This window comes from Typopeltis vanoorti, chromosome 1 (genome assembly GCF_054136105.1).
Source record: "Typopeltis vanoorti isolate ZY-2024b chromosome 1, IOZ_Tvanoo_1.0, whole genome shotgun sequence".
Lineage (NCBI taxonomy): Eukaryota > Metazoa > Arthropoda > Arachnida > Uropygi > Thelyphonidae > Typopeltis > Typopeltis vanoorti.
The window spans coordinates 61,905,006-61,926,213 of record NC_143549.1 but is presented as its reverse complement, the minus strand read 5'-3'; the positions used below and the strand labels follow the sequence as shown (position 1 = coordinate 61,926,213).

Here is a 21,208-nt window from a genome sequence, read left to right as displayed (position 1 = left end):
CTCATGATTATGGATGTGCTTGATGAGTTGTTCTTTCCTTATGCAGAAATTAAAGATATTAGTGATTCTGTGATTCAAAAAGGGAAAATAAAATAGTTAATCATTTTGGCCAGATTGAATGATTTAAAAGGTGAAACTGGAATTCGAGAAGATATGAAAGAGTTACTGAAAAAAGTGCAAACTCATAAACTGCAATACCCATTGCCAAAACACCTTTGTGGGCAGGTGCATTGTCCTGATGAAAGATGATTTTTTTCTTCTGCAAACTGGGTCTTTTCTCACGAATTTTTTCATCTAGTCTGATGAAGAGATCGAAATAATATTCCCCGGTTATTGTTTTACCCTTAAGATGATTAATAAACAAAATGCCTTTAGCATCCCAATACACCAATGCCATGATCTTTCCTGCTGATGTAACTGACTTTGTCTTCTTTGGCACTGAACAACTGGCTTCTGTCCGCTCTTTTGAATGCTGTTTAGATTCTGGTGTGTAATGGTGAATCCAAGTCTCATCCATAGTAATAAATTGACGCAGAAAATTGGTTTTATTCTTGTTAAAATGCTCCGAGCACTGTTCAGAGATTTTCATGCGAGTGCGTTTTTGATCTGCTGTGAGCAAGTGTGCCACCCATCTTGCACAAAGCTTTTTCGTTTGCAATTCTTCATGCAAAATATATCCTACATGTTCTTTTGCAATGCCTATAGTCTCAACAATTTCAGACACTTTGATTCGCCGGCCATCCAATACCATATCGTGCACTTCAATGATTTCTGGTTGTTAAACTTTTTGGATGTTCTTCATGTGGATCATTTTCAAGAATGGTAGAGCCACATTTAAATTCAGCAGCCCATTTCTTAATTGTCAAAAATGAAGGAGAAGAGTGCTCATAAACTTTTAGAATTTTATAACTGCATGATACTCAATTTTATCCATTTTTCAATGGATACAGACAACACTTTTGCTTCAGACAGCTGTATAAAACAAACTACTTGATAGAATGACTTGCAATTTCACATGGATGCTTATGACAGATGTTCCAACTTAGAAAAAAAAAAAAACTTGCTGATAGTGTTGCCATCTATGGTTGAGGCCGAGAACTTTTCAGACCACCCGTATTACTCTGCTCAAGGAAATAGTTGTTTCCTATTGAACTGTTAACACTGTATAAATTCCAAAGCTTCTCCAAGATTGCTTAATGCTATTCAGAGGACATCCTGATTAATTGATGACCCCTTTCTCATTGATGTTCAGTTTCTGCCTTATGCCTCTTCTTCAGGTACTTGCACGAAGAATGCCCTGCTGAACTGGTGGCTATTATTCCTCTCCTTTCTTCCAAAACTTAGAATAAAAAATTCTGACTGGTCACCATCCATTTAGTCCAGCTGTAAGCTTACCAAACTCACTTTTCCTCTTTCATTCCATTTATCTATGTTCTTTGAAACAGCCTCAAACTGAAGGTATCCCCAAAGACAACCTTCAGTTGTTCAGAAAACATGTGAACAGATTCTCACTTTCTCTAGCCCATACATTGCACTGATACAGGGCCATGTTTGTATACGAGGCTCTAGCTAGAGGCCCAAGAAAATTAGGACCAATATAAGGGTCCCAAACAGTGAGGGAGAGGATCCAGAACAATCTACTTCCTTAGGCCCCACCTTCCTCAAGAAGTACAGTCCTGCACTGATGTACTGTGGGACTTGCTATCTTTTGTGTGTGGGTCATATGTAATAAATAAATAAATAAAAAGTGGAAAAGTAATGTATGAGAGTAAAATTTATAATCCTCTTGCCTAAGTTATTATAATAGGGTAAATCAAGATAGGTGCCATGATTTCAAAGGAGCTGATGCATAGGTTGTTTAGAGGAAATAAATGTAAATTATTTAGATGATGGAGTGAATTTGATGGATGAAAGAACTCGTACATGTCCATGTATTGCACTTGAATGGATTTAGAATTAAGTGTTTTGAGAGCTCAGTGAGAAAATGGACATGGAAAATTACAAAAACTGATGTCATTATGGAGAATGCTGGTGAACTTGTGTGCAGTTTCCAAGGATAAGTAAGTAAGTATAAAAATAGATCATGAATGCCAGAAGTATCCATAACAATGATTTGATCAGTATCTGTTGTTGTTGTTTTTTTTCCAATTGATTAGCTTTAATTGGCCAAAAATTGTAGGTATTATTGAAACCTGGTTAAACAGAGAAAGATATTCCCACAGTGGTTGAATGTAAAAGATAACTGTATTTTCTGGAAGGATAGAGAGAGCAGAAATGTGGGGAAGAGTATTGCTAATGTGATAGCAAAACCATAATAAATGTTCAGCATGAAGGTAAAGTTGATGGAAGCAGTGCATTTGAAGCTAGATTGCTGTTGTAGAAAAGGAGTATGAATGACGTGCTTGGCCAATTATCTCATTGGGAGGAGAAAAAAATCAGATGGAAGGAAAGTAATGGAATTATACAGCCATCGGGAACTAATTACCTGAAATAACATGTGATAGAAGGTATGAGGTAGAGGATCCATTTGAAAGTATTAGATCTTTTGAGAGCATAAGAGAATCTGTCCATAACCAAGGTGTCTTGACTCCATCTGGGTAGAGGCAATCTAGACTTGGAAGGTGGCTGAGTGTGCATAATCTTCAGTTAACAAGGGGTATTATTTGGAGGTATAAAGCTGGCGTTTAAGACCAACTCAGGAAGAGTTGGTCTTAAACACCAGCTTTTAAGTTGGTCTTAAACATCTTGGTGCTATGCAGTGTCTTAAAAAAAAACTGCATGAGAAGGATGTTTATAATGCATACTTCTGAAAGCAGTATCGGACTACCTACCTAGGGAAGAATAAATGAAAAAAATTTAGACGAATGAGCAACATTATTAAGCAGATGCTGCAGACCAAAGAAAATGTTATGGAGGAATTATAAAGACTGATGTGATCAGCAAGCTTATGAGCAGTATAAATTACAGATAAGAAGCCTGACAGCATGGTAAAGAAGACAAAATCAGAATTCTTCTACTTTTTACTATACTACAGATGGCAAAGATTTACACATAGGGGACTCTGCCTGTCAGATGACAGGTAGAGTCCACTATGTGTAATAAATCTTTGCCATCTAGCTCTATCTCTGGCCAAAAATCAGGATTATAAGAGTGTATTAAATTACAAAGGAATTACAAAATTATTTCATAATGTGGTAAGTAAAAGAATGAGGGGAGAAAAAAAAAGATTATTGAATGATAACTTTCATGAATGCCAATAGTAGGGAGGTAACAGTAGCAGAAAAAATAGTTGAATTACTGAGTGATTGCATTGCATATGTGTATCATTCAGGTAGCAATAATGCAGCAAATGATATGACAGGAATTAAGACATAAATAGGAGGTAATCAGATAGAAAGAATGTTGGTGTGAATACAGCCACGAGGGTAGATTAGATATACGAGCTGGTGTGTTATTACGGCAAAGTACCAAGGGAGGAGCGGAAAGAGGGTAAAATAGTTCCATTACATAAAAGATACTCTAAGAACGAAGTTTCAAACTATAGAGCATTTAGTATCTTAAGTGGTAGTTAAAGTAGATTGGAAGGAGGTGGATTGATTAATGGACAAAATTCAGTAATGGGTAGGTAAGAATGATACTGTGTGGAGGACAGCATTGTTTTCTGAAGAGAGGTATTGTCTTAGTAATTTACCTACTTTTTAATGTGATATCTCAGGTGGATGAGGCTATACCATGTGTTGTGCTAGACTGCTGAGATAAGATATCACACCAAACCCTATTAGGTAACTTGGCACAAATATGGATAGGCATGAAGCCAACGACGTGGATAACAGAGTGACTGAAGTGGCTAAGGCAATGAAGCCAGTAATGTCTGTAAATTTTGTGTGTTCTTATGGCCAGTTTGTTGTTTTGTGGGGAAAAAACCTGCCACCTCCATATGAGACTGTACTTAGGCAACTACTGTTCAGTTTTTATATTAATGATATTTGGAATGATTTGATGGGGTAGTTAAGTTACCAAATATGATACTAAACTGGACAGTAATACAGTAGTGAACAAATTACTCCCAACAAGCTGAATTTTCATCAAGGTTTTAGTTTGGTTTATTATTTTCGGTTTCAGTTTTAGGTCACTTTTTTGTTTGATTGCTGTATGTTTTGACTGTTTAACTGTCTCTACGATGTTTATTAATAGTGTTGTGTATTTTTAATAGTGTAAACAAGTTGACATTCGTAGTGTTTTATTCATTTTGTGTAGTTATAAAATGTATACATCTCCAAGAAAGCATTCAAAAAAATATGTACCCTTTTTCAGCACACATCCATGACTCAAAAACAAATTGCCAATGAGTGTGGTGTTGGTTTGGGTACTGTTAATGCAATTTTCAAGAGGTTAAGGAATACATGTACCTTTTTCTCCTGACAGAAAACATAAACTGCACTTACTCGATCTAGCTAGGAAAAGCAAAATAAATCCAAGATTGTCTACTCTAGACTTAAATAGAGACTTGGCAACTAGGGATTAGTGTTTCTGACATGACAGTCTGTCAAAGATTGTTGATGAAGGCTATGCAGAAAAAGAAGCCCAGTGGGAAAAGTATACAAAGATTGGACTGTTGAGAAATGGAAGATCATATTCTCAGAGGAGAGCCATTTCTTTGTCCAAGGAGAGCGAGTACCCTATGTTCACAAATAAGCAGCTGAGAAGACTCCCCCCCCCCTTCAACAAGCTCCTAAACACCCAGCTGGGATTGTTTTATACATGATAGTCCATAATCACTTGTGCTTGTTAACAGTATGATGAAAAGTGATGATCAATACATGAAAATATTGGAGAAAAGAGTGATCCCAGAAATCCAGAAAGACAAAGAACTTATCTTCCAATAGGATCTTGCTCCATGCCACACTTCAAAAAAAGTGAAAGAGTTCCTCAAAAATTGCAACATCCAATTGCTTCAGTGGTCAGATAATTCTCTTGACATTAACCTAACAGAAAATTTGTGGGCCATAGATGCTACAAGAAACTGAGGAGGCAAGGGGGTCTTGGCATATTGGTGGATAGGAATTTGAAGTTCAAAGGTCACATTGCAGAAGTTGCAAATACAACTCAGAGGATAATTGCAATGTTGAAGTGAACCTTGACATCTAAGAAAAAAGAAATAATTTTGCCTCTTTATAAGGCTTTGATAAGACCACACCTGGGGTGGAGAAATGTAAATGAAGTTTGCAAATTCACTGGAGCAGTGACCATGGAAGAGAGACAGAGCTATCATAGATACAGTGGTTGAAGTGGGCCAATAGTTGACCCTTCCCTCCAAGGGAAGGATCATCTTTGAGCTGAATTGCTCTCCTCTGGGAAACATCAAGAATTTTTAGTGGGAGTTTTAGATGCACTACCCAAAGTGTGTGAATTGTATTATAACGATGGGTTGATTTGGGATTTATATAGGGTTAATAGCTGGATGGATGTAAAATAGCTTCTTGAGTGGAAAAGAATACCTAGTTTTTAGAGACCTGAGAAGTTATTAATGTGATGTGTTTATGACAGGAGAGGCTAGTGTTAAATGACAGTTCAGGGAGAGAGAGAGAGAGAGAGATTTGATTCTGTCTGGTGATGTGTATATTACTGAGGATAAGGGAAGGTGAAGTGAGTTCAGAGGATCGGACACTGGTGTACCATGATTGCTAATCTGCAAATTGGAAAAGCTACTTAAGAAGTGAGTTCCGTTTTGTGAGAGAAAACGCAGGACTGCATTTTCCCCACATGGAGTTCATTGTTTAAGATGCTGGTTGCAGATGATCTTGATGCTAGTGATGTTTGAAAACTACACAGTTTGTTGAAGGAGTCGAGTGAAAGGAGCATGCTATCATCAGCAAAGCTATGGTTAGGATTGGTGATAATAGTATAAGAGAAAGAGGGTAGTTGATAGAACAGAGACCTGGGCCACTTCTACATTAGTGGCAAAGCTTGAAGAGAGGTGTCATCCACCATTTGCTGATTAACTGATATGCTTCTAGGTAGTGAAGAGGCTGACTCTTGGTAACTTTTTCATTATTTTGGAGCGGATTGAGGTGATGCCAGTTAGTTGATAATTGAATGATAGGCTTTTGAATGGGTTGGATATATGCTTGCTTCCATGTGGGCTGAGTATGGAAGATTGAAGAGATGATAGGACAAGTGTTAGCTTTGGAGCACAATAAGAGAAATTCCATTGGAACCAGAAAACTCTTTTTGGTGTCCAGGTTGTTTAGTATTCTTATGTCTTTTTGCTAAAAGATCACAGAAGGCATATGATGCTCAGTTTCTAGCATGGAAGGAGAGGATTTGCCTTTGTTATCTATGCAGGTGAGCAGAAGTTGCTTTGTCTGGCTTTTACGAGGGACCAGAAGGTTTTCAATTGTACAAGTTTTCTGGTATTGGAATTTGTGAAGTTGGATTTGCTGATAGTTTTACATTTATTGTGTGCTTTAGTTTAGGCTGAGTATGAAGCTAGAATCTTGATACAAGCCACCTGCTGTAAGCTAAGTGCTTTTTCTTCAACTGCTTTCATAATACATCTTCTATTGAGCCAGGGCTTAGAAAGTGGATAAGAATTTTGGGTACAGTGAGGGATGAAGGGCTTCATGCCAGTGAGGATAATGTCTATGAGCTGTTCTACATAAGTGTCTGGGTCAGAAGAGTGGGAGCAATAGTCAGGCCATGGAAAGGAAGTGTAGTTCTGGAGATCATTCCACTTGGTACTTTTGTAGTGCAAATGGACATTAAGTTGGGTGTGGTCAAGGAAGGGACGTTCTATGAGTCTGGAATTCACAAGGTTTTGATCTGAATTGCTGAGAGGAGTGACCTCAGTAGTGTATCTGGAAGAACTGGTTACAAAAATATCAAGGGTATTGGGAAAGTGGATGGGAGTTATCAGGAATTTGGGTAGGTACTCGTAGATGTACGATTGCATTAGATCAGTTTATAGAAAAAAACTTCATCATATTCAGTTTGTCTGGCAGTGTTGCAAAAGGGGAACCAGTTGTTGGAGTTGTGGATATCTACGCCACCTAGGAAGATGGTTGAGCTTCATGGAGAGAAAGGTGAAAATGTCTGAATGATCTTGGAGGTTCAAAGTCCAGTAAATTCAGTAGATGAATGTTAATAAGTGGGGGCCATTGATCTTGGATGTCTGTAAGTGGAAATGAACATCATTTATGTTGGAATTTATGCCACAGATGTTTATAAAGTGGATGTGAAAGTGATTTTTGTAGGGATTCTGGTATGTTTGGAATATTATGCTTTGTTTGAATTGGTTGTCAAGGGTAATTTATTTCGATCACAGTGTTTGTCTGTTTCATTTTTGGTTTATTATTTAGATGAAAGAAAAGAGTGGGAACATGCATGGGGGGGGATAGGCTTGTGAACGTGGCACCCATACAGAGTGACCAGTCTCATTGCTATCTATTCTGTGAAGTCCCTTTAGTAACTTATATATATATCTCATATCCACCTCTTTCTTGCTTATCATCTGAACTTTGTAACCCACAAACCATCATCCTATTCCTTAGAGACGTCTCTTCATCTTGGTAATTGATTTCTGGATCTTCCTCCACCATGTCATTTATCCCCCAAGAAACCTATTTGATAAGAAAAATCAGTTATTATTGAAGAATTAACAAAATTTCAGTGGCCTCATCTATGAATAGCAGTTTTTAGGTAAATTCACAGTCTAAATTGTATTTATACTTCTGTCAATACATGTCCAAAACAAAGACTAGGGAAAAAAAACCACACTAATTAACCCCCCCCCCAAAAAAAAAACTGCCAGGATGTCTATAGGCATCCAGCTAAATCTGGATACAATTCTGTAACACCTATTGAATAACATGGATAAGAAATGCAATTCGGTCTCACTATTTATCCACCTCAGCCGGTAGTCTGTTAATAGTGTGACCAATTACAAAATTTTGTTGTATTTTCTATTTCAATTTTATATTTTGTACCAAAATAATACTAAATATCAGATGATTGATGATTTTTGTTTAGCCCTTTCTTATAATGCTGCATATATAGTATACATGTGATTCTGAGTATAGTAAACTCAGAATATAGGAATAGTTTCCTGTATTGGATAATTTAGTCTGTTCACATAGCATTGTGCTTATGAGTTCACAGTATTTTGTTATAGTACAGTAGTTTTCAGTACTTTGTTATAGTGGCAGGGCTTGTTTGTAATGTCACACAGTCATGCAACTCTGTCATGCCTGGATGGTTTCCTCTCTTCCCTTTCTTCTTAGTTTTAATGGCCTGTCATCACAGCCAAGTAACTTGGCATCTTAGAAACTTAGTTACTGCTTATGATAGGGCATCCTGTCTCTGACCTGTTTCATGGAATGAAAAACAAAGCTCTGATAAAGGTTCTTCACATCCTAGACTGGATTCAAACCCAGGTCTTTCCAACCAGGAGGACATTATTGATATTGAGTTAGAGGCTCTCTCTCTCCTGAGAGGTTTGGATCCAGTTAAATTATTTGGGGGATGAGAATAAAAGGCATTGCACTTGCAGAAAATCTATTGAGAGCTTATTACAGAGGATGCTAAAAAAAAGAAAAAAAAGTGAGTCTACTGTTATATATTTCAGCTTACTTCTCTAATAACCCTAATATTTCTTTTACTACTGCCTTTGTAGTAAAAGAAATATTAGGGTTAAACCATAGATATAACTTTCTTTGCTTGATTTTTGATTTTGAAAGTTTGAGAGCTTATCCATCACAAGAGTATAATACATTTTTATGTTGATCCCATACACAAGAGGTTGGTTGATCAAATTATAATACGGTCTGTTAGTACCATAGATGAGTAAAGATTTGAAAAAGAAGTTTGTTCATTTTAGATTTGAAGACCTATGTATTCCTTGAGAAACACAGAGGGGAAGGGGACTGATCCAGAGGAAGATATTGAAGGAATGAAAGAGGAAGAAGAGAAATTTGTTCTGCGTTTGTGGAATTGAAGTGGTAGTGATGTTGGATGACTTCTGTAAATACTTCCATAGAAACTGTTCATTTGAACTAGCATCAATAATTCTTTCACTTTCTATTAAATCCATTGAAATGCATGGGGTCATTTGTCTGATTGTTCTCTTCTGTATGGATTGAAGTATTTTTAGGAAGCCCTTAGGAGCATCATCATCCCAAATGGGAGATTAATATTCAGTGGTTGGGTGGATTTGTGATTAGTATAGTTATACTGTTCAGAGATAATGATGATGCCTTGAGCAAAAGAGAAATCGTAATTATGGAATTTTTTGGATGTCATGGAAGTAGTAGTTATGTCAAAGAGAGGCTGGATCTTTGATGAATTCCAAGAAGAAAAATGTCATCTTGTCTAAATATGTGAGTGTTGTCAGAAGTAAGACTGAAAGAAAATGGCTTTTTTGGAGGGGCGGGGGAGATAGGACAAAGGGAAGAATTATGTTTTGCTAGCATTGAAATTGAACAATTTATCAAAATCCCATTGAATAATGTTTAGAGATCAGAATTTAGGGTAGTAGAGACTGATGCTCTGGAGGCTGTGGTAATTTGTGTAATGCAATCATATTTGTTAAATTAGGGACACAAAACACGTGTTGAAAAGATTATTTTACTGATTAATAATAAAATAATAACTTTACGTTTCGACCCCTGTATTGAGGTCATCTTCAGAAGGATACATTCAGAAGTATAAGAACAAGCTACATGCTGTTGCACTCTATACAAGTAAATTACATCTACGTTGTTAACTAATCTTTTTTCTTAGCCTGCCCTCTATTGGGAAAAAAAAAATAATAAAAAAATAAATAAAATAAAAACTACAATAAACTCTGCTAAAGTCCTCACGTACTAGGATTCTTCTGGAATTATACAGTTATATTACGATTATCTTCTGGATTTGTACAGTACAGGTTGCTATTGAATGTTCAAAAAAAAAAAAAAAACGCTTCACTAGGTCTTGTATTGAGATTTTTCTTTGTGGTTGCTATGAAGGTTGTAGATGGGTCCTCCACATTCTTGGAATTGTTAGACCATCATTTTTATTCAGATTCGGATCATGTTTGAGCATTTCACATGCTTCCTTGAATTTCTGCTCGAACCAGGTTTTGGTGCAGTGTAGGGACTTGGTACCTTTCCAGTCAATTCTGTGGTATGTTTGGAGTGCATGGTCAGAAAGGCCGGTTTTTCCAAAATGGAGGTATTTTATGTGACGTTTGTGTTCATCCTTTCTGATTGGGATAGTTCGCCCTGTTTCCCCTATTTATGGTATGTTACATGTGCAATCTATTTTGTAAACTCCTGGGTGGGCTAAGTGTGGCAGGGATCCTTGGAAGAACTGAGTAGGTGTCTTAATTTTGTCAGGGGTTTAAAGGTGGTTTTTGATGTTGTATTTGTGTAGTGTTCTGTCTATTTTTTCTGAAATGCCTCTAACATATGGTATAGCAATAGCATTCTTGAAATCTTTTTTGTTATTAGTGGTATCTTTGTGGAGGATCTTGTGAATGGTTTTTATACTGTATCCATTTTTTACAAAGGTATGTTTGATGGTCTCATATTCATGGTTAAGAGCTTGTTCATTTGAACAAATGGTTTGAGCTCTGTGCTTAAGGGTGCTTATGACCCCTAGTTTTTGTGTTGGGTGGTGATAAGAAGTCTTGTTTATGTACTGGCCTATGTGTGTAGGTTTGCGGTAAACTGAGAAGGAGAGACAGCCTGAAGGAAGACGTGTGACAAGTGTGTCTAGGAACAGAAGAGTTTTTTTTTTTTTTTTTTTTTTTTTTTTTACCCAATTTCAGTGGTGAATTGGATGCGTTTGTGTTGTTTGTTCAGGTGGCTAAGGAATGTATCTAGTGCTTGGCAGCCGTGGGGCCAAATGTCGAAAATATCGTCGACGTATCTGAGCCAAATTTTGGGCTTTAGGCACGTCGATTCTAGAGCTCGTTGCTCAAAATCTTCCATGTAAAAGTTTGCTATTGGGGGGGGGGGAGAGTGGAGATCCTGTGCCGGTACCCTCTTTTTGAAGGTAAAAATTGTTTTGCCACACGAAGTATCCGGACCGGAGTACGTGGGTAAATAGGGCCGTGATGTCATGTGGAAATATGTTCTCTAAGAGCAGGATAGTATCATTGATTGGGACATTGGTAAAAAGGGAAGTTATGTCAAAGCTGATTAATAGATCTTGGTCGTTGAGTGTAATTTTTTTTTTTTTTAAACATTCAATAGCAACCTGTACTGTACAAATCCAGAAGATAATCGTAATATAACTGTATAATTCCAGAAGAATCCTAGTACATGAGGACTTTAGCAGAGTTTATTGTAGTTTTTATTTTATTTTTTTTATTTTTTTTTTCCCACTAGAGGGCAGGCTAAGAAAAAAGATTAGTTAACAACGTAGATGTAATTTACTTGTATACAGTGCAACAGCATGTAGCTTGTTCTTATACTTCTGAATGTATCCTTCTGAAGATGACCTCAATACAGGGGTAGAAATGTAAAGTTATGATTTTATTATTAATCAGTAAAATAATCTTTTCAACACGTGTGTTTGTGTCCCTAATTTAACAAATATGAATGCTGATCACCGTGTAACCTTAAAAGAAAGAATGTGTAATGCAAAGTTTGTCAGGTGGGGAAAGGGGAAGTTTTTGCTGTTCTCATCAAAACTGTGTGTTCGATTGGTGACAGAAAACAGACCTTGCAGGACCCAGCATTATTTGCATGGTTAGAAGTTACATGCATGACTGTCCACAGTCATGCATAATGCACATCCCATCATTAGAAAGCTGCAACCAAGCTTCAAGTCACAGGATAAATTTTGAAAAAAAATGATGGGAGCTTACTTAATAGACCATTGTACCAGACAAAGTCAGAAGCCTTGAAGAATGTTAAGAGCAACCACTTGAAATTTGCAGCTTTTCTGTGGTATTTGTCCAGAGATGAGCAACATAAGTAAGCCGATCCCATTAACCTGTTCCTTATGTTGTATGGCAGAATCCATACTGCCATACTTATCATTTACTAAGATTGACTATGTATATATTGGAGAAATAATATGAAGCCAGGAGGGTCACATTTTTCTGCAAGAATGCAATAGAGCCATCTGCATGTGTTGAGCAGAAGTTAGTCAGTTGCTTTGGTAAGAGACCAGAAGGCATGGCTACCATGTTTACTGGGTATGAAACATAATTTTCTCTTTCCACTTTCTCAACTTTCACTGTTTAGAAAATGTATAAAGAAAACTGAATGTATTGTGTTTTAATTAGTTGCTTGGCAAGATCTAGGTTTTCATCATTGGGTCTCTTTTGCATAGGTGTCCTTTGTGCCACCTGTTGTTTTTCTCCTGTTTGTGTTAATACCTTACTATTTTTTTTCCCCTCTGATTCAGTAATTATCATGTCCTTTCCACTGCAACCCTATTCTATAATATTCTTTTCTTGTATTTCTGTTGTCTTTCTTATCACTCTTTCTCCCTGGATCTCCATTACAAAAATTCGATTTACTTGGAACTCAGTTTCGTGCTCTTTTGATTCTTCCCTCTATTCTTTGGGGAGAGGAGATTTAAAAAAAAAAAAAAAAAAAAAAGACTAACTGCTATGCACTGGTAAGTTAATACATTTGCTTTCACTTTTTAAAGTTTCAGCGAAAACTAAGATGGAACACTAAAATAGTCTTGTATGTTTCATTTAAAAATGAGGGCTCTTTAAAAGCATTCTTCTCTAATTAATTTTTTTCTCTTTTTTTATTTGTGCAATCATTTGAAGTTTGTATAACTACAAACTTCAAATGATTGCACATTGTGTTTTTGTTACTTTTGGAATACATTCCTAATCTTTTAAGTCATTATTTTTCAGAGCCAAGAAGGGAAAGAAGAACAGCAGCAGGAAGAGAAACCTCCTCCCACAGTCACAGATGAAGAAGAGAGTGGTGAAACAACATCAAGCTGTGAAGAAGACAATTGTGGAGAACAGTGTAGCAGTGATACTGCTAGTGCTCCAAGTCCAGCTGGGAAAATATTAGATGAAGGTAAATGATCATTTAAAATCGTTATTTTTCATTGTCAAGAAGGCTATTATTGATATGTTTATCAGCTGATTACTTGCCATCTGTTAAGGATTATTGGTAGTTTTTGGGTTTACACCTTTGATCTGTGCATTGTTCTGTTCTTTATTATATTTTCAAAATGTATGGTGAATCTTAAATATATATATATATATATATATATATACACCCTGTCCAAAAAGAAACCGAACTTTTGATAGAAAATAAAACACGGGCCAATTATAATTATTCAAATCATTTATTTCAATCAATATACTCTCCCTCAGCTTCGATACAGCATTTGGCACAGTCAATTAATTTGTTAAATGAGTGTTTTATATCGGTTTTTGGGATACTGTTGAGGGTCGTGGTTACTGCCACTTGAACATTTTCAGTGGTGTCGTATTGTTTTCTTTTCATCGGAAAATGAAGTCAGGAGAAGAGAAAGAATTCACAGGATGATAAATCAGGTGAATACGGTGAGTGATTTAACATACAAACTTGGTTTTTGCTCAAAAACTGTCTCACAATGTTCGAACAATGAGATGGTGCATTATCGTGCAAAAGTGACCAGCTGCATGCATCACGATATTCATGCCATACACAATGAATTCTCGCTATCAATCGCTTCAAAATTTCGAGATATAACTCACCATTGACTGTTTGGCCAGGCAGAACGAATTCTTTGTGGATAGTGCCCTTGGAATCGTAGAAACAAATCGGCATTGTCTTTACTTTTGACTTCTCCAAGCGACTTTTTTTTTGGATGCCCCTCTTCTGGTAGTCTCCACTCAGCACTCTGGCACTTTTTTTCGGGCTCATACTCAAAACACCTCATTTCGTCACCACTAATGATCGTTTCAAGGAAGTTTGAGTCCTTACGAGCGGTTTTAATGAGGTCCTTTCAATTCGATACTTTTTTGGTCGTCAGTCAACTTGTGGGGAACAAATTGCGAATTCCATTTACGAAGGCCCAAACTTTCAGTCAAAATGTTGTGCACAGTTGATTTTGGAATCCCCAATTCATCTTCAATCAATCTCACAGATGATTTTGAGTTTTCTTTGATGAAGTCACACACTTTTTGGGTGTTAACTTTTGTTCAGTCCAGTTTTTTGGACAGCCCGGCTTTTCGTCGTCCTCAATCATCTCATGACCACTTTGAATCGCTTAAACCACTTGTAAACTTGAGTACAGGATAAGCATTCATCACTGTGTGCTTTTTGAAGCATTTGATGCATTTCAGTAAAACTTTTACCAAGTTTAACACAAAAGTTAATGACAGCTCTCTGTTTGAAACTCATTTTCTGACTGTTCATCAAAACACAAAAACTGAATTAAACCAATACTTAAACATATTATTCTATTAAAATACAAAAAGTCTGCTTACTAATTGTGAAATCTATAATGGTTATGTCACTCTTTCTTCTTTTCTAAGGCATAAATTTTCTGTTGTTTTTATACTGTATAGTTCACTCAGTACATATTAAGAGAAAATGTGCTTTGTGTGTGTGTGTGTGTGTGTACAGTATTCTCTCAGTTATTCAACCTTCAGTTAATTAACCTGTGAATGGATTAGTATATCATTTGACTTCTATTACAGCACCACATAATTTATCTTCAGTTATCAAACCAACTAGTTGCTTTCCCACTGTGAATAAATAATTGAGAGATTACCATGTTGACATGCTCTGACAAACATTATTTTATTTGATAAAACGCATTCTTGGAATGAATTTATGAGAAGGGTTACCCTACCACCTCAGTTATAAGACTGGCTAACTGACATTCCGTAGCATCCTAGACAAGACTTAACCCAAGTCTAGCATCATTGATACTAGCTGAGCTACAGGGGCTCACATATTCAGTAACATTAATGAAAGTTATTAGTTTTATTTGACATCTAGTAATCTCACCTGTGAAAGGCTGAAATATATGAGCAGACTTACATAAATAGCAGAAAATTGACATTGTTCAGTAAACAGCCATAATGAAACAAAATATGGAGAAAATAGAGTTGTGTAGTCTCTGGTCTTATCAGCTTCTGAAAGCACATTGAGGCTTTTAGAAATTTGATTGTTAATTCTTCCATAATTGTAAGATATCATTGACTATGCTTGATAAATGACATAATGAAATAATTTAATATAGCTCACTAATATTTCGTGATGAGTATCTCATCACTGCAGTGAAACTTACCATGAGCTACTGAAGCTACACGAAGCAAGCAAGAACTAAACAGAGGTTACAAAGTGATTCTGTTTTATCACTCTCTTGCCAGTCATGCATATGATTAAAACTGTGGGAAGAACAGAGAACTTAATCATTAACAATTGTAAGCAAACATAGCCAAAGGCAAAGGAGAGCACTATTGCTTACAAGATGTAAAGTGTACATTATAGAACAGGTTTAACAATAAAATCACTGAGTTGAAATTTACATCTAATATTATGTTGAGATATTGGTGTACATGAACTTAGGAATCTCTCTCTCTTTGTGTGTACAGTAGCAAGCAAATTAATCCAAACATATTCACATTTTAAAGAAAATTTTATCTTCACAAGAAAATAATTAAAAAAATTAAACTCACTTTATCTAATAATTTATATGTGCTTCTCTGTTCCTTATAAGTTCATTAATTCACTTAAGCATGGACTCGAACAAAGTAGAACACATTTCTCTTATTAAATTTAAAGTCAGTAGTTTTATTGTTAAACCTGTTCTATACTTTACACCTTACATCTTTTACATAACAGTGCTCTTCTCCTTTGTCTTTGGCTACGTTAAGAGCATTACCCCTAACTTAGTTTGCTCAATTGTTAATGACTGCATTCTCTATTGCCACAGTCTTATCCTACATAACTGACAAGAGAGTGGCAGAACAGAAGCTTTGTTTAATTCTTGCTTGCCTCATGTATCTTTAGTAACTCACTGTATTTTTCACTCTGATGTGAAGAGATACTCACCACAGGATATTGAGTTTTATTAAATTCTTTCCTTTATTACATTTTTTATCGTGTAAATTTTTTTTTCTTTTAATTTTAAGAAAGTTTAAAAAAAAATAGAAGTTAAAATAAAAGAATACAGGAAAAAAATGTAAGCAATCTAAGCTATGTGTGAAAGTAACAAAGTCATGGGAAGACTGGTTGGTAAGAATATAGAAGGTAAATATCAGGAAGATGGCTAAATGTTCTGGAGGCTATTGAAAAAAAAGCTTAGAAATGGAGAAAAAAAGTATTGTAAAAAGAATCAAAGATAATAAAGGTGACATGAAAACTGAAGATAAGGATATTATGTACATCTGAAGTAATTCCTTTGAAAGACTTTTAAATGAAATAAGCAGTAACAAAACAGTAGCAGAAAATTTTCAAGAGAAATTCACACAGAAATGCATATCACTTGAGGTAAAAAAAAAAGCCATCAAAAATTTGACTTAAAATCTACTCTAGTAACTGCCTTTCCACTCTAAATGTGGAAAGGCAACTGAAATAGATGATATTTGACCAGCGATTATCAAATATGGAGGTATAAAAATTTTGCAGTGGCTACTTCTGCGTAGTTCTAGGCACTTGGTCAGAATGTCAAATTCTAAATGATTGGAGTAGATCTCTCATAGTTCCATCTGTTAAAAAGGGAATAAAGCTGAATATAAGAATTAAAGTGGAATTTCTCTACTAAATGTTCCAGGTAAGATTTATGCAAGCATACTGAAAAGAGTTAATTTATTAACTTAATGCTGATATTTCTATCGTTGTTCTATTATACCATTAAAATAATAAACAACATGTTCGACGAACACATAAGTCTGTCCACACATTTATACCGAAAAGAGGTTAAAAAAATTATGGAAGAGAAACTCTGAGAAGAACAAGCTGAGTTCAGGCCAAAAAGAAGTTGTCAAGATCAGATTTTCACTTTATGACTTGTCATATTTCCATTAGAAATCATGGGAATATGACAAGGATCTCTACTTAAGTTTGGTAGACCTGAAAAAGGCATACAAAAGGTGCCTAGAATAAAAAAATTTCGAAACACTACAGTTATATGGGGCAAATGGAACATTGTACAGAGCAATACATAATCTATGTTTAAGTTCTGTCAGCAGCTAAAATTAAAGGAAATACAGGATGGTTTTTGATGAAAAATCAAGAGTAAGACAAGGATGCACTTTATCTCTACTCTTATTCTTCATCTATATGGATCGCATTGTGAAAGAAAATGTCATTAAACCTGATATTAAAATCCGAGGTATTAAATTTAACTCTTGCTTCATGCAGATAATGTTTTACTCCTAAACACATCCAATGCAACTCTCCAAGGTTTTCTGACTAAATTGCATAACAACTGTAACAAATTTGCCATGAAAATCGGCAACAAAAGCACCAAAATTATGAAAAGATCGGCAGGAACATAGAACACTTCAGCTTCATTCTCAGTGGAGAAGAGAATCTGCTATTTAGGCACAGTTTTTGGAGAATATGGCAAATTAAATTTAGAAATAGACAGCAGGATTAGCAAAATGTGTATTGGGGAGCCAGTTGAATAAATTTATATGGAAACTAGTTTTAAGTTATTGATATGAGAGTTGGGTTCGAAATAAAGCACTTGATCAGACAGACCACAGATATCAGAAAAAAGAGGGAAGAGAAAACAGATAGCATCAATGGCAGAATCACATTAAAAATGCAGATATTAGAAAAGAACTTGACATTGTTTGCATTCAAGAATATGTGAGCAGAGGTAATCTAAAGTAGTATGGCCATTTAAACAGAATGGGTAAGAAAAGTTTAGCACATGTTTGACCAATTGCAAGAAAAGGATCTAAAGGAATATCAAGGTCTAGGTACATTGATTCAGTCAGTGTCTTAGAAACCTGAAATGTTAGATGCAACAATATTGGCATACTGACAAGAAATAGACAATTTTAAGGAAAATAATTGATAGGAAATTAATAATGATAGTGTAAACTCAATGATGTAATGCTATCATAGTAGCCTGAACCTTGAGGGTACATATTGGGAAATTGATAATGATGTATCATGTATATTCAGTTAATTTTATGTTTAGAAAGCTGACATAGATCTTAACTAGGCATCACCTGGGTTCCATTTATTTTTGAAAAGGTAAGCAATAAATATAAAAGCTTACTTTTTTTTTATGTTAGCATAATTTCGTGACTGCTTCATGATAAAGAGAGCAATGACATGTAGTATAATATCAGGGCTTATCTTTCTTTTTTGAAAAGGAAAAATTTAATTTCATATATTTAAGTTAGTCAGAAAATGAAAGAAATATACCATTCTGGTAAAGATTGATCTTTGGAAAGCAGTGAATGCACAGGAAGTAGCTAAGTTATTCAATAATTATTTTATAAAATATAAATCCAAAGCAGACCCATTAGATCTTTGGAATTCAAAGTGCAACTAGACAAAAAGATACAAGTGGATGAGAGAGAGAGAGAGAGAGAGAGGGGGGTATTAAAGATATTATATGAACTTGGTGCAAATGCAGAAGTAGGATTAAATGGAATAACAGCACACATGCTAAAGGAATATGCAATTAGCAGTATCCTTAACCTAGTTGCTTAATGTTACTCCCAACATCAGTGTATCTTTCCTAATGATTGGAAGGAAGACAAGATAATTCCATTGTACAGGGGTAGAACTGGGAATGATGCAGCCAGTTATAACCAATAACTGCAAATCTGGAGTGGCTGATTAGGACCTACATCTTAAGGTGGGTGGATAGCACTTTGATCCCTGACAGAACAGGTTTATTAAAGTTAGGTCTTGCTTTAACAGTATGCTCAGGTTTTACAATAGAGTGACACAGTTGAATAAAGGAAACAGGTGTACAAGTATACTGCTGGATGAAGGCCTTTCCACGATTACTCCAAAACTCTCTGTCCATGGGTCTCCTTTCCCATGTCACTCCTGCAAATTTAATGATATCATCCAAAGTTCTGATAAACATCTAGAACAAAAAATATATTAAAGCAACTGATATAACCACAAGAAAGAAATTATCTTAAAACTCTTTTACCCTCATGTTTCATCAAATTGTAATAATTGGTTCTTTTTCTTTTAGGATATATAAGATGACATGTCAGAGGTTTTGAAGAAATTCGAAGACACAGAGGTGCAGACTGTTATCAAGTTTTATGTGCTGAAAGAAAAGTCTGCACCTGATATTCACCAAACTTTGTGGGAGACTTTAGGAGACTGTTCTCCAGCAAATCCAACAGTTGCCAGATGGGTGGGCAAGTTTAAAACTGGGCATCCTGAGACACCAGATGCCACCAGTTCAGGAAGACCTTCCACAGCGATCACACCTGAAAACATTTCAGTGAATGCCATGATCCTTGATGATAGACGAATACCAGCCAGAAACATTGCAAAGTCTCTGGGGATATCCAGGGAATGAGTTGGGATCATTATCGACTAACATCTGGATATGCAGATGTTAGACCTGAATGCTGACGAAAAGAGAAAACGTGTCTATTATCTCAAGGGATTTTGGGTCATTTTGAGGAATCAGGTGCAAATTTTTTTGACTCATATTGTGACTTTTGATGAAACATGGCTTCATCACTATGACCCAGAGACCAAACAACAGTCAATGGAATGGAGACACAAAGGTTCTTGCTATTGTCTTTTAAGATATGAATGGTGTAATCCTTTTACAAATCCATTTACCTCAAAAAAGCTGAAACTGTTACATCAGCAGTTTATTCAACAACTCTAAAGGAATTGAAGTAGGTACTGAAGGAAAAACACCATGGGAAACTGAGCAGTGGTGTGTCGCTTTTGCAAGACAGTGCACCTGCTCACACTGCTCATGAAACCCAACAGACAATACACAACTTGGGCTTTCAATGTGTGCCTTACCCGACCACCCTATTTGCTAGACCTGGCCCCCATCTATTTCCTATTCCCAAAGTTAAAGAAACACTTGAAAGGAACAAAATTTACCACAGGTGATGAAGCTGAGGACTGGTTTTGTAACAAGTGTATAAGACTTTGTGGGGAATATATAGAATAATGTGTAAGTTACATGGTTCTACTTCAATTCCTTCATGGTGATTATCACATTTCAGTATGCCCTCATATATTGAGAGGTGCCTACTAAAATCACCAGGTGAAATAGTAATTGCTAAGGCAGTGCATTTCACATATCTGCTTAAATTTCATTTTGATTTTCATTGTATTATTGTATATAACACATAATATTATATCTGCGAGTTAAAATCTGTTGTGGCAAGCAATATTTTATACAAATGTTCTAATTGTGTTCTGAGTCAGTCTGTTTTAGAGCATCTGATAGGAAAAAAATCCTTTTACTTTTGCCTAAAATCATGTAACTTAGCTCTGCATGGGGAGGGGAAACGTAAGAAAACTTGTCAAATTCCTTATGTTATAGACAAGATTTGAACAAACTTAGATTTGTTTTCCAGATAAATAATGTGACAAAATTACTTGGCCATGGGAGCATTGGCCTCCCCTGAACCCAAAGATAAAATTTTAACTATTTTCCTTTTTTTAACATACTAATGTTGAATGTGTGGATGGCGGGGGGGGGGGGGGGACTCTGAAATTATCTCTGCACTATACTGGATGATATGGCATCTTGAAAACCCTATGACATGGTAACTTCACTTATTCTGCTAGTACTGTCACCTTAAATTTGGAACAGATCTAATAGCCCTTTATAAACCATGAGAATCCCCAAAAGTTTATTAAAATATCATTTATGTTGATATAAGTAATAAAACTAATAGTAATAAATCAAATTAAAATGACTGTTTTTAGAAACACCGCTGAGAAACATCATCAAATTCCTGACATGTACTCTCAAGGGGTATGGATATGATAGTACTACATGAAAAACTTATATCGTTACTACCTTCCTATCTACAATTCTCCTCCAAATCAGTCTTTTACCTGTCAAGATTCCAACATTGTCAGATCTTATATTTCTATCTTCTAAGGCACTTTTCACTGTATCAGATCCACTTATATCTTGATCTTCCTCTGGGTCTTTTTCCTGCCAACCTGGCAGAGAACATTCTGCCTAAGTGACCATACCACCTGAGATTAGCTTTCTTAACACATTCCTAGATGTCTGGTGTCTGAGAAACATTGGACTTAATAATTGTAACTCC

The 21,208-nt window shown here is 35.8% G+C and overlaps 1 protein-coding gene across 2 annotated transcripts in view; it reads left to right on the top strand.

Annotated features, from left to right (window-relative positions):
* The window catches only part of Smr (nuclear receptor corepressor smrter), a 530,430-nt gene that overhangs the window by 501,076 nt on the left and 8,146 nt on the right, over positions 1–21,208 (top strand). For both annotated transcript variants that reach the window (XM_090397581.1, XM_090397569.1), the window contains one exon: positions 12,863–13,034. In XM_090397581.1, the coding sequence (XP_090253707.1) occupies positions 12,863–13,034 (172 nt within the window). The remainder of the gene's footprint in view (positions 1–12,862; positions 13,035–21,208) is intronic.